Below are 14657 nucleotides of genomic sequence, written 5' to 3' on the forward strand. Positions count from 1 at the left end.
GATGTTATTTGCTTTTTTTTTTTTTTTTTCCTTAAACAGAAAGCATGGTGAGATAAGAATTCAATGAATTCTTCATTTTCATGGTATTTTGGAAAACCACTATCCACTTAGAATTGCTGTAAATTGTAGGTAAGAATGGAAGGACATGTGGATACCTATTTTAATCTCATGCCACGATGATGGCTGTTTCTCGTAGACATTCCGAAGATTATAAAGGAGACCATGCCCCCAACAAAGGCGTTTTTAAAACTTGACATTTACTTCTGTCAAGGGGCCACTGAAAGGTCCGGGGAACCATATCTCAGCACTTGTTCGAATACACTAGGCACAGGGGCAAGGACTACTGTGAGGGAGAGAAGAGAAGTGGCATTTTGGGGTGTCCTGTTGGCCCTAGAGTCTGTGGTCCTTCAGAATGGTTAAAAAAAAGTATGAGAGAAAAATATGAACTAAGAAATACTTATAGTACCCCGATGGGAGGCATAAATGTACAAAATACAGTCTCACTAATCATCAACAAAGAACAACGAAACAGAAAAATATGCAAAGCTATAAACTAATAATTCACATAAGAAAATTTAAAAATCAGATATAAAAAGATGCTCCACCTCATCGGCAGCCTTTAGGCACAAGAAAACATTTATTTTAAAATGTCAAACTTAGTAAACAACAGTTTCTGATAAACTTAAGTGTCTTTCATGAGATAGGAGGTCTTGAACAATCTTGAGTTCTACCAGTAGGATGGGTAGGTGAGCCTTCCAGAAGACAGGGGTTCAAAATGACGATGGACCTACTCTGTGAGAGCAGTAGAACACATGAGGTCATACCAAACAGAGAAGAGACGCTGAACAAAGAACCATGGCTCAATAATGTGGCTGCTCTGTGTCTGAGAGGCAGCCGAGTTACAAGACAATGTGATTTGATTCATGTAAAACTATGTTCGGGTGCCTAGCAAGAGTCCGCAGGCTCTTTGCTGAACTAGTTGTCTCTGGGAGATGGGCTCACTTCCCATTTCTTGGTCTGTGTTGATATTTTAATGGTCTGTGGGTTTTAGATAATGAAAGGAAGACTAGCAAAGTTTTGTTTTTGTTTTTTTTTTTTTAAACATGATTACAACAGGGTTAAACAGTCAGCTCTAGTTACTGGTGACACAGAATAAATGACCCCAGGCTTTCTTATCTGTAACTGTATTGGGGCCATTTGTTTACTTTCAACATTAAAAAAAAAAAAAATCTCAGTATTGGAACTACTTTATTTTATTTCTGGGACTTCAGAAGGCCTATTGCCACCTGTGAGGAAATGTGCCCAGGTCGCCCTCTGCTGACTCTCCTGGAGATAACCCAGAAACGAGGGGTGGGTCACAAACTAACTCTATGCAGACTGCCAAGCGCTTACTTCTTGCTGTTGTTAGGGCTCTGACATTGGTTCAGGGTCTTGAAGGTAAGAATAAAATGCTCATCACCCCCATGCTAAACCTGAGATTATCTCAATTGTAAAATCTGCATCTATTTGGAAATAATTTGATGTGGTATCTAAATGCCATCATCCTTCTGGTCCAAATTGCAGGTTTAGGAGATACCAGACACTTGAAGGGAAAGCTGGAAAGAGCTCTGAGGACTTTGGAATCAGAGCATCAAAGTATCATCTCTGGGGAAGGAGGAAGATGGCTCCCAAATGTGTCCGGCTGCTCCTACTGCTGAGCTGTGTAGCTTGTCCTGAAGTCCTGAGTGGTGAGTTCAGTCACTTGTTGGAGCCAACAAGTACACAGTGCACCCACCACACATACCATCCATTCACCCTCTCAGGGGTTTCAGGAAATACATATTAAAGAGGGGAAAATAGTGTGGCAAGTCAAAGGCTCTACAGTCAAACAAAGCCAGCCCAAGGTGGTTGTAAGCCATACTAAATTGTGGATTGCAGAATAAATTTTGCAAGTTTGTTGTGAATGATGGAGAGACTATTTTAAGAACCTAACAGGCATCAGACTGTCTGTAGCTGACAGTTATAATCACAGCATCCAAACATTTATGCACTGTTCTCTTATCTGAGTATATTACAAAGTCTACTTTACCAGGGACCTGCAAACCTCATTGCAGAGATGGCTATTGCTCACTCATAGACCAATCATTAAGGACAAGGAGTGTGCCAGCAACAATATAGATTCTACAGTAGAGAAATCAGGAAAAGGAAAGTTTAAGTAAGCTGAGAAAAATACCATGGAATATCTGGACTGGAATAAGATAAAATGTGAGCTCACCTAATATAAATTCTCTGTTGAATCTCTGAGTAAAATAAAGGCGCAGAAAGACATATTTGCCAAAAGTCATATCACCAGACTGTGTGGTGCTCTGACCAGCTCTGTTGGACTTCTCCCACATCCTCCACAGCCTTGCTGGGAGTTAGAGATGGCAATGTAAAAATTGTTTGCTTGAGCATTACCTCTGTTGAGAATAGACACTACTAAAATATCCTTTAAGGCCTAAAACTTCTCAAATGGACTTGACCAAGGGGAGGAACTAACACAAGGCAGTGTAAAAAGATAGAGTGTTTTTTTAGGTCATCCGTTGAAGGCTGTGGTCTGATGGGAGATGTCGTTCTGTAAATATGTTTCTCTTATTGGTTAATGAACAAAGCCCTGTTGACCAATAGGAAAGCAAGATAGGTGAGACTAGGAGATAAGGAGGATTCTAGAAATAGTAAGGAGTCAACATGTAGAGATTGGAGAGAGCAAACGCCAGCCCTACTCTCCAGTAAGATGAGACCACGTGGAAATACTTAGATTAATAGAAACGGGTTAATACTTAAGACAGAGCTAGCTGATAAGAAACAAGTAACAGGCCAACACCATTATATCAAATACAGAGTCTCAGTGTGTTATTTGGGGCTGGCGTGGCAGTGGGACCAGACTGGCAGGAAAAAACCTTACTCGCAACAGTGGTCCTTGCTATCGCCTGCTCTTGCTATATCTTTGTGTGGTACTCACTCCCCCAACCCCACACCCGCCTCCAGCCACATGTTCTCTCAGCGTTTATGGATGTCCAGGACCCAGGAATTCAGCGACCTTTTGTGCACCCTGCAAGAATGTACAGAAAACCAGGAGCTGCCCCCAGCCCCTGCTGAGCTGCCTTCCAGCCATTTCCATATGCTGCTTCGGGCTGCCCTGACCTCTGGTTTCCCTTAAGAGCTTGACATTTGTCCTGATTATATTCTGGAGAATAAGATAAGACCTTCTAACTCTTTTCCCAGGACTTCACTAATCTCTTGGTTCTCTCCCCAGGAGTAGATAGAGCCAAAACATATACCATGGGTCCTGCTATGGCTCTTTTCCAGACAGATCTTCCTCCCAGCTGTAGAAAAACTTTTCGTTGATTGTTACATTCCTGAGAACTATGCTTAACACAGATCTCATATATTTGCAGGACAGCTTATGGAAAAAAGTCTAACATTGCATTCAGAGGATGCAAGGATAACTTAGAAATAGATTTCCTCTTTCAAAAGAGGCCGATGGCCAAGACTATAGCTCTGTTGTCCACACAACAGGCCTGTGGCTGCCTGGAACTCAGTGAAGAGAAACAGAGGAACATTTAGACACAATGGGAACTGCATCTGGTTAATATCTTCAGTAATATTCCACCTCGTTATTGTAATAATGGTGATGGTTTTTAAAAGCTATAATTCTATCTGAATCTGATGTGTGCCTGGAATCCTGGCTGCTCAGGAGAACAGTGCAGAATGATCTCAGAGCCTTGACCTGCCTTGGCGACACAGAGCTCAGGGCTTAAACAGACCCTGTCTTAGGTTTAAAAAAAAAAAAAAAAGGAATGGGTTAGGGTGCAGCTCTACATACCAATACCAATCCTGGTATCATACAAGAAAGCTATAGTTCTAACTAGCTGTCACTTATCCAACAGTTGCTATGTGCCAGGCAGCAGCATGCTAACCACTGTGTATGCATTATGTATGCATTATCCCACTAACCCTTCAAGCAACCCTTTGGGGAAGTATATGTTGTTAGTTCATTATGCAGACACAAAACTAGAGATATAAGAGGTTGGGAGAGTAGAAAGACCATGACAGATGTAGAGCCTGGATGATAGGACCTGTCCCTTCTTGTCACCCCATGCACAGCAATGAGGAATGTTGGCACTTTGGGTAGAGATGTGATAACTGCTAAGAAAACAGTGGCTTGCCCCAGGCCCCACTTTACTCCTGGTTAGTAGCCATTCTCATCTCTCCAGTGGCCATTCCCATCTCTCAAGGAGAGTCTGACTGTTAAATAGGGCAGTCTGCATAAACATGATTGGGTTCTGGGGTTTTTTGTTTGTTTTGTTTACATAGTATAGCTTGAGCATGGCTAAGATGGCTGGAGCCTCTAATGTTGAGTCACACTGTCTAGGTCACATCCTAACTCTTATTTGCTGTGGGAGTGTGAGTCGCAACAATTTCTTTTTGCCTTTGTTTCCTCATCTGGGACATGGTGGTAATATCAGGAACAACTTGATGGGGGATGGGGTGGATTCCAGAGTATTAGTAAAACCTCCCAGAGCAGGACCTGGTACCGAGGAATGCTGGGTAAATGTGTGGCATGCTAGAAGGCATTACAGCTCAGGAACGCAGAAGCATTTCTAGCAGCGGAGATGTGCCCACCAGGGGGCGCTTGTCGGTAGCTGCAAGAATGCTGGGCTAAGGTGGGAAAGAAAGATGAAGAGGAGCAGAGGGGAGGACAGAATGAGAGACAGAGGGGCAAAGAGGGGACACAAAGGCACAGAGAAAAAGCGAAAGAGATAGAAGAATCGAATAGACAGAGAGATCGATACACACACGGAAAGAGAAGCAGAGAACCTGGTGGGAGAGGCATCCAGCTCTTAGGTCTCTGAACTCTGACCCCTCTGGATCCTCTGCTTGTGCCCCAATGAAGTGTTAATCTGATTAATCTTGCTCAGTAAAAAACCAGGAGTCAGATATTAGGGTAAAAACCTGGCAGATCAAAGAACTGGGAGAAACCACCAATTGCTTCCTACTTCTCTCTGTTTCCCTGTTCAAAAGGTCCCAGATCCTCTCTCCACCCGCTGCCACTTCCTGCCTCTCTGTGTATCTGTAGTCCCCAAAACCTCCATAGTTAACTAGTGGCTATCTGCCCCCTCTGACTCCAAGCAAGCTTTGTCAGAACACAAACAAAATACCACACAACACCTCAAGACAGCTGTTCTTGTGACCTCACGTCAGGGGAAGCGAATGCCATGGTGGAGGAGGATATTTCCCATGTGTTTGCCCACAGAACATTGAACCAATTTGCTCCAGGTCATATACTAGGACAAAGTGAACTGTGCTGAAGCACAGTGTCTTGCAGGGCTCTTGTTCCGACACTCAGTTGCAGGTTCCTTTACATGATTATCTAGAGGACCGGTCACCAGGTCTTCACACTTAGGGCTGGAGACTTGGCTTCCATTGCCTCTCTTCTTGAACACTCTCAGCAGCATTAGGTTAGAAGGTAAGTTTCCTGTATTGGTTACTTTCCTCGTTGTCATGATCAAATACCTGGAAGGAAGCAGCCCAGGGAAGGAAGCATTTCTTTTGCTGTACAATTTAGAAGATACGATCCACAGCCACCGGGAAGGTGTAGTAGCAGGAGGGCAATATAGTCAGATGGTCAGGGAGAAGAGAGTTGACAAGTAGTGGGGCTGGGCCACTCAAGGCCTGCCCCTAGGGATCCACTTCCTCCAGTGGGGCTCCACAACCTAAAGGTTCCGCAGTCTTTAAAACAATGCTACCAGCTGGGGAGCAAGCACTTGGGTGTTATGAGCCTTGGGGAACATTTCACTGGTTTGAAAACTGTAACCCTTTCCAATGATCAGCATTGTCCTAGTTGGAGTTACTATTGTGATGAAACACCATGATCAAAAGCAAGTTGAGGAGGAAAACGTTTATTTGGCTCACACTTCTACACGTGGTCCATCATCAGAGGAAGTCAAGACAGCATATCTAACATGTCAGGGACCTGGAGGCAGGAGCAGATGCAGAGGCCATGGGGGGAGGGAGTGCTGCTTACTGACGTGCTCATCATGGCTTGCTCAGCCTGCTTTCTTATAGACCCAGGACCTCCAGCCCAGAGATGGCAGCACCCACAATGGGCTGGGCCCTCCACCATCAATCACTAATTAAGAAAATGACCTACAGTTAGATCTTATGAAGACATTTTCTCAACTGAGGCTCTAATGACTCTAGCTTGTGTCAAGTCGACATAAAGCTAGCCCGCGCAAAGCACAGATCTCCTTGAAAAGCTTTGGTTTCCAAAGCTGTCTACTTTCACAATTCATTTTCTGTGATCTAAAACAAAACAACAACAACAGATCTTTGATTTTATTGGGGCTTTTGTGCGTTCCTATAATCACAGCCCTCAGGAGGCTGAAGCAGGAACATCTATAGGAGTCCAGCCTGGGCTACATAGTGAGACATTCTCGCAAATAACGTTACTTTAATTTTTTTAAGGAAAGGAAAAATATTTAGAGCCAGATGTAAAAATTAAGATTTCCTTTACTCTCTTCAAATTTTCTTGTGAAATAGCTGAGGCTTCTCAACTTTGTAATTATTTGTTACTAAGTTCCTAATTTCTCATTTTTGCATATTCACAAATCAAAGATTGGAAGTGTTCCTGGTAGATCTTAAAGAATAGCTTTTCTATTTTACAGTGTGGGGCTTTACCAGATAACCATTTTGTCCTGTTTCATTTTTCTGGCTTATTTTGATAAAAAAAAAAATAAAGCTGGAATAAACTGCTTAGCACAATGCCCAGCATGGGCTGGCCCTGATGGTGACTGCAGCCAGGTTAGCAGTGAAATAAATACTTTCCCTTTACTTATTGTAAAACGCTGTTGTTTCTTCTAACGGTAGAAATAAATGAGGATCTCTGCAGTTTATTTCAGATAATACTCAGAGCCTTTGTGTAACAGTTAATCTACATTGTCAGCTAAACTTGGAGTCCCCTAGGAGACACACCTTTGGCTGTATCCAGAGAGGGTTAACTGTCCAAGGGAGATTTAGCCTGAACGTAGACAGCACCATCCCATGAGCTGAGGTCACGCTTGCGATGGATGTGTAAGAAGCACAGAGTTCCAAATCAGCTGGGGTTGGTGCAGCTAGCTGGAGCAAGAAGACTGATCTGAGAGAGGTCATCTGTGCTAAGGAGTGAGGGCTAGCAGCACAGCTCAGTTGGCAGAGGGTGCATCTAACTTTCGCGAAGCCCTGGGTTAGACCCCTCACACACACACACACACACACACACACACACACACACACACACACACTGCTTTGTAAATGAGAATGATGACAATGCCTGTGATCTCAGGTAGAGGCAGGAGGATCAGAAGCTCAGTCACCCTTAGCTACATAGTGAGCTTAAGGCCAGCCTGGGATACAAGACAGGAGTGGGATGGAGGGAGGGCGAGAGGGAGGGAGAGGAAGCCAAGGGTCAAGTGAGGAGGTTCTGGAGAGTTCTAGGCAGTAGATGAAATAGTACAAAGAGTGAAGTAAGTAACGCACAGCCATCTGACTGGGGAAGACCTCTGCACTGGGCTAGGGTGTAGGTGTGCTGCCACATTGTCACAGGGCTCAGACTGCTGGCCTGGAAGTCTGAGGTTCTCCAGCCTCTCTGCCGTTCCACTCGACAGGCCAGTAGGGAAAGCTCGGGCCTCCCTGAGTGACGGCCTCCTTTGCCACAGGTCTCTCCTGTTCCATGTCTCATCACCACACTGAGGTTTTTTTTGTTTTTGTTTTTGGAGTTTGGTTTTTTGTTTTGTTTTGTTTGACATCTCAGTCTGTGACTGCTGTTTGTTTCTATACAGATCTCCTGAGACCCAGCTGTGCTTCAGGGTGGTTTTACTACAAGTCCCACTGCTATGGATACTTCCGAAAGATGGGAAACTGGTCTCATGCTGAGGTGAGAAGTTTGAGCTATTGGTTTCCTTTACAGAAAGGGGCCAGCTAGAGCTGTAGATCATGTTTGACTTAAGAGTCAAGGGTTCTTCCTGGGACCCCAGGAGAAACCTCAGGATTCAAATGAAGCGGGATGTGCTCAGCTCCTTCAATTCTGTGAACACTGATGATGTAGATAATATGTGTTTAGACCATCAATGGGCTGCATGGAGTAGGAAGTAGCCATGACACTCAGGAAGCTAGAAATATACATGTCAGAGGAACATGAAGAGTGCAGACACTTGTACAAAGAATAGCTAGATTCCCCTATGAGAGGTACCAGAGAGAGAGAGGCAGGAATGCCTGAAACAGGTCTCAGGGACACTGGGCACAAAGTCAAGCAACAGAAATGGGAGGTGTCCTCACTTGACACAACCCACATGTGCCTGGATTTTATTCTCTCCAGTTATCTATGGGTAAGATGTCTCCCAATATCCAAATAGCCAGTCCAAGTGAGTGGAGAATTGATGTTGTTGTCTCTCCAGCTTGGGACTGATTGCTACATATAGATGCAATGTGACATGATCCAGGTCCGGAGTGGTCTCTAGTGTCCTGTGTGTAACTCAACAGAGAAAGGAAAGGAACAAGGGCGGCAAACCCACCATGTGACAGCTAATGAGGATCACTCTGTGTTCTCTGACTTCCAAATCGGAGAGAGCAGAGTGTGGTGGGTGTACCTACAACCCTAGCTCTTGCGAGCTGAGATAGGAGGTCATAGTTTGAGGTCAGCCTTGGCTCCACAGGGATACTTTCCCTCAATAATTGAGTGACGTATGGAAGAAATGCGTGGTTGTGACGTCTAAACTGAAAATTGCATTGCATTGTAAGCAAAAATGATTTCCGTTTGATTTGACCAAGAGAAGTAGCAAAGAAAATCCAGGGGATGAAATTTCTTATTGAGTGGAGTCCTGAATACTCCAGAGAGAGAGAGAGAGAGAGAGAGAGAGAGAGAGAGAGAGAGAGAGAGGAAAGACTGAGTGAGCAAGAGCTAGGGAGAGGGAGACAACTCCAGATTCTGTAATTATGACAAAACTGTGCCTCAGAGAGGTGAAGTGACTTATGAAGGCCACTGGGGCATTTTCTCTGGTCTTAAATCTTCTGGCCTGCCTGGCCTTGAGCTTTTGCTTCCTCTGGGACCTGACACTGTGGTCTTCTGTCTTCTACTGCAGTGACAGAAATCACCTGTGGGGTTTAGATCTCAGTTTCTGGGAGGTGGGGAGAGAATCCATCCTTCTTGGCACACCAGGGCTCCAAGGAGAGAGCTGCATGCTCATGGCAACATTAATGGGACCTCTCCTTGCAGCTGGAGTGCCAGTCATATGGAAATGGATCCCATCTGGCATCTGTCTTGAATCAAAAGGAAGCCAGCGTCATATCAAAGTACATAATTGGCTATCAAAGAAACCTGCCTGTGTGGATTGGCCTGCATGACCCCCAAAAGGTAACCCCATGTTTGGCTCACAGAGCCTCTTGGGAAAGCCAGGATGACAATCCTTTCCTGAGAAGTGGCCTCCTGACCTACAAACAGGATGCAAGTAGTAGTCAGCTCTGCAGCCAAGCACCTCCAATGATCCAAGTCAAATCCTGAGGGCCATTCTTTCCCTCAGTGCAAGAAATAATTTATGTAGCTCCTTTTTGTAGAACTTTAATCAAGGTCTTCCTGAAGCTTCAGACACAAAATTACCAATTTTCTAGAACATTCCAAAAAAGGAGAGAGAGAGAGAGACAGAGGGAGAGAGAAAGCATACAAGCCCATCTTCTAGAAGATTCAGAGTAATTGAATTGCCTTTGAGTCTTAATTAAAGGTGAAAACATTCAGCTTTTTCCTGAAGTTCTGTCACTTTTAAAAATAAGGGAGAGGACCCTTCTGTCCTCTCCATCAGCATGTGACTATGAGAAGTAGCACAGATAGAATGTCTGTTTATGGATTGGGGGTGGGACATCTATACCTACCTGAAATGGGGACTGCTGATCCTGAGGATGTATATAGGTGGACATATCAATACTCATACACCTTATTCCATGACCATGTGGCCACCCTTTGGCAATTGCCTGTGAATCACATTATATTTTGTCTTTTGAATATCACAAAAGAACAAGTGATTTTTTTTGCTATAACTGTTATACAGTTATTTGCTTTAAATGGTGTTTATTTCACTTGCACAATTTTTAACTTTTAAAATATTTTTATATTTTTACTTTCTATGTCCGAGTGTGTGCCTGCATGTATGTATGTGTCTGGTGCCTGGGGAAGCCAGAAGAAGATATCAGGTTCTCTGAAACTGGGGTAACACAGTTGTGAGCTGCCATGTGTGTACTGGGAACCAAGCTTGGGTCCTCAGTAAAAGCAACAAGTACTTTTAACAACTGAGCCATCTCTCCATATCCTCCACTTTTTGAGACAGAGTTTCATTTGAGCTTTGGCTATCCTGGAACTTGCTATGTAGACCAGGCTGGCCTCAAATTCACAGAGATCTGCCTGCCTCTGCTGCCTCAAGTGCTGGGATTAAAGGCATGTGCCACCACTCTTGGTTGAATATTTCATTGTTTATGTATTTACTTTGCTGTCAATTAAATCTCTGCTTTTAGAGACAAGCTATATATTTGCTTTTTTTGTAGTTTAATTTTTTTACATGTGTGACTGTGAGACACAAATGACAAATATTCTAAAACCGTACTCTTATCTCTAATAATTGTGGAAATGCAAACTAAAATGATATAATTTGACTTAGACTATCAACATTTTTCTTTGTATCATGAATAGTGTCTTAAGGATGTAGAGAAATGGTTTGTGTGCCCAGTCAGTGAGCATGTAAAGTTTTACAAGTGGGCAGTTTGGGGAAAGTACTGTGTCAGTGGGTATTGATAATCTCAAACCAGTCACACAACTTGCCCCATTAATTCTGTTTCTGAGATATATTATAAGGAAAATTTTTTGAGAACACAGAGTAAATCTCACCAAAATTAGTCATACCAGTGTTTCTTATGGTCATTGAAAATTGGAAACAATATATTCAGTGGTCAATGGGAGGTTGTTAGGTAGATTATGGTACATCCTTGTGTTGAAGACAGGTTTAGAGAGCAAATGAAAGACTTGAATATCTGTTTTAAAGAGAACAAAAATTTTAGTACATTGATAACCATGTTTCCATCAGGAGTAAATATGCTAAAACATTAGTGATGCTTTCCTGTATCATTGAATGGAATGGCTTTTCTAATTCGGTTCTTAACACATTTCTATACTCCGCCCCATGAAACCCCATTTCACTGGGCTAAAGGCCCAGTGTGGCTGTGGGAGGGTGAGTTGGCTGACTTGCGCATTCCCTCTGTTTCTTGTCTTTGCAGAACCAGTTATGGCGATGGATTGATGGGTCTCCACAGCTGTACAGACCCTGGAACCGAAGGACAGAGAGTGAAGCCAGGCACTGTGCTGTGCTGAACCCCAAGGACAGTAAGTTCCCTGCACCACTTTCCTGTCTCCAAGCTACAGCTCTCTCCTTTAGTAAGAGCAAAAGGGGTGTCCTTGTCCTCCTCCCCAACACCCCTTTCACTCGCAACACTACCTTACAGGACAGTGGCCTCGGCACTCAGTCAATGAACCTTCGGCTTTCTGTGCCTACTCTGCTGCCTTTGCCAAATCAATATAGCAGTGAAGGAACAGTTTAACTGCAATACAGCAGGCACAACACGACAGACTACGACAAAGGCATCAGAAGCTAGAAGCTGGAGAAGGGAATCTTGTAGGCCAGCAGAGCCCACACTGCTGCCATGATGGCAAGTTAGCCAGAACACAGGCAAAGTCATAGGTACAAGCTACTAAAACAAGGGTGCCCACCCAAATTGAGGGGGAATTTAATAGTTAACAGTGTCCAAACCCACAGTGAGCTGCCCCAGGATGCAGCCAGAAGCCCACCACCAGAGTCAGCCAAAGAAAAGGTGAACAATTTGTTTTCGCTGTGGTAGAAGAGAGCCTCAAAGTCTCAAAGATCAACTGGAAAACATTCCAGCAGAACACACTCCAGGCACTCTCAGAACTATAGCACAAGGACCTCCACATGTGCCTTTTAGCCAGACCAGCTTTGGGGAAGCAGTTGACCAGATGTTTCCTTCCCAGGGACCTTGGCATCTCCATGTGTTATGAGCAGGTTTCCACCCACCTGCCTGGTCCCAGAGCTGCGCCAGCCCCAAATAATACACTGAGACATTGTATTAGAAATACAATGGCCTGTTAGCAGCATTTCTTATTGGCTAGCTCTGTCTTAAATATTAACCCATTTCTATTAGTCTAAATATTTCCACGTGGTCTTATCTTACCAGAGAGAGGATCCGGAGTTCTACCCTGTTGGTCCTACATGTTGAATCTCCTCCCTACTACTTCCCGAATCCTCCTTGTCTCCTAGTCCCCCCTATCTTGCTTTCCTATTGGCTAACAGTGCTTGCTTTATTCATTAACCAATAAGAGAGACATATTTACAGAATGACATCTCCCATCACCCATGGTTCCAGGCTCCTCACTGGATGAGGTTCTCATGTCCTTTCCTATCATCAGAGCCCCACACTGAAGGAGCCTGTAGCATAGCTGTGAGAAGTGGGAGCCTTGCTTCACCTCAGCTCACAGCAAATAGAGCACAGGCTTCAGACACAAAGAAACCCAAAGAGGGGGCCAGGGTGGTGGCTTAGGGGCAGAATGCTTGCTGCGCAGGCATGAAGACCTGAGTTTGAATCTCCAGAACCCACAAAAATCTGGACAGGGTAGTGTGGGTGTGTAATCTCAGCACATGCACAGGAAGACGGGGTGGGGGTGTTAGGGGTGGGGTTGGGGGGTAGGAACAAGGCCAGTGAGAAGCTGGTGAAGAGAAGGACTTAAGGTGAAAAATCCTCCTGAGACCACTGCCAGTGCTATTTTATATCTGTAGAATGGAGCCTACCTATGTGCAGAGTCATGCATGGACTCTGCTGTCTGCAACAGGGACCCATTCCTGCTTCCTTACTATGTAGGAAGAACTTCTGGGTATTTTGTCCCTTGTGTCCTTTGTCATTCTCTTGGGACTCTGCACTCTGCACCCTAATCTAACTAACTGTTTTGTGACCCACTATTTCACTTTGGGACTGTAAACTAGCCTGTAGTCCTAGTACTTGGAAGGCTAAGGCAGGAGGTTTATCAAGTTCAATGCCAGCCTGAACTACAGAGTGAGTTCAAGGCTAGCCTGGGCAATGTAGTGAGACCCTGTCTTATAATAAAGAAATTAGGAAGAGAGCTGAGAATAGAGCTCATCAGTAGAGCAGTTGTCTAGTATGTTTGAGGGCCTGAGTTGTAGTTAGTTTTTTCACTTTTTGGGAGCCCACCATCCAGGTCCCAAATAAGTACACAGAGACTTATTCTTACTTACGAATGCTTGACCTTAGCTTGGCTTTAGACAGGTTTTCTAACTTAAAGCATTCCATTTATCTTTAGCTACCTTTTCCTTCTGGGCCTTTTCTTTATGTATCTTTCTTTCCTTCTTACTCTGTGGCTGACTGGCCGGCCCCTGGCATTCTCCTTCCTCCTTTTCTCGATCCTTCATGTTTCTGTAGATCTCTCCTCCTATTTATTCTCTTTGCCCACCAGCCCTGCTTATTCTTTCTCCTGCCTTGCTATCGGCTGTTCAGCTCTTTATTAGACCAATCTGCTATTTTAGACAGGCAACGTAACACTGCTTTACAGGCTTAAACAAATGCAACATAAAAGAATGCAACACATCTTTGCATCATTAAGCAAATATCCCATAGCATAAATGAATGTAACACATCTTAAACTATTATTTCACAACACTGGGTTCAATCTTTCTTTACAGCAAGAAAGAAAGTTATGCCCAGTCTGGCTTGGGGTCAAGGGCAGGAGCTCTGTATTCTGAATGTCCTTGTTGAAACAACATCTTCTTGCTGAGCTGCCTGAGCTGGTGCAGACTTCCTTCTCATGCCTCAGATGTTTCCTTTGAAAGGGAGAGAGCAGAATCCCCATCACCTTAATATTCAATCAGGGCCTTCATGTATAAGCTGAGTTCAATGCCTCGGTTCTGTGTGCTCACACCCCTTCCCCATTCCTAGCACTTCCTCCTTTGGTGTTATGGGAGGGAGACAGGCAGGGGGCGATTAGAATGGGTACCAGTCTAGATGAGTACCCATGGGTAAGCTGCTCTTGGTTAGCAAAAGCTGTTCTTTCAGCTCTTCTCTGGGCTCGGTGGGTGTACCGAAGGACCTACACAACTACACGTCCAGCCAACCAACCTGAGTTCTGCAGGGCTGATTCCAGGCTAGCAGGCTTGTGCACACACTCCTGGTTCCATGCTAGAAATTACTCAACAAGCCTGTAGTTCCCATTTCATCATGTTCTGGTGCTCCAATTACAGGCTCCTTGAATTAGGGCACATGCACAACTACCCTTTGTGTCCCTGGAGTTTGGGGAGTAAGAGCAGTTGACAGGGTCAGACCTTCAGGTCAAGACCCGAGCAGACACCAGCTAGGGGGAAACTCAGCATTCTGCCACAACCTCTCCAGGATGACAAGGACTGAGGAATTCTGATAACAGAAATAGGTGGGCCTCTCCTAAAAATATACATATTTCAGTCCCCCCGGGAACCCCCAGTTTCTGGCCCAGCCCTTCTTTATAAGTTGGGACATGACTGGTCACAATGACTCGCAGATCTTTG

At 44.4% G+C, this 14657-nt stretch overlaps 1 protein-coding gene across 1 annotated transcript; it reads left to right on the top strand.

Moving 5' to 3' along the window:
* The first annotated feature begins 1638 nt into the window (after positions 1 to 1638).
* Reg4 (regenerating family member 4) lies at positions 1639 to 11615 on the top strand. Its single transcript, XM_051199285.1, has 5 exons — positions 1639 to 1727; positions 7839 to 7933; positions 9272 to 9409; positions 11314 to 11419; positions 11539 to 11615. The coding sequence occupies exons 1-5, from the start codon at positions 1661 to 1663 to the stop codon at positions 11613 to 11615; spliced, it is 483 nt and encodes a 160-aa protein (XP_051055242.1). The 5' UTR covers positions 1639 to 1660.
* Positions 11616 to 14657: the final 3042 nt, after the last annotated feature.

Source organism: Phodopus roborovskii, unplaced genomic scaffold (genome assembly GCF_943737965.1).
Source record: "Phodopus roborovskii unplaced genomic scaffold, PHOROB, whole genome shotgun sequence".
Classification (NCBI taxonomy): domain Eukaryota; kingdom Metazoa; phylum Chordata; class Mammalia; order Rodentia; family Cricetidae; genus Phodopus; species Phodopus roborovskii.

Bases quoted from the DNA above. Each gene is read 5' to 3' on its own strand.
- Reg4 (XM_051199285.1), top strand. From the start codon at position 1,661: ATGGCTCCCAAATGTGTCCGGCTGCTCCTACTGCTGAGCTGTGTAGCT. The intron at 1,728-7,838 runs GTGAGTTCAGTC...GTTTCTATACAG, and splicing joins TTGTCCTGAAGTCCTGAGTG to ATCTCCTGAGACCCAGCTGT. The intron at 9,410-11,313 runs GTAACCCCATGT...TTGTCTTTGCAG, and splicing joins GCCTGCATGACCCCCAAAAG to AACCAGTTATGGCGATGGAT.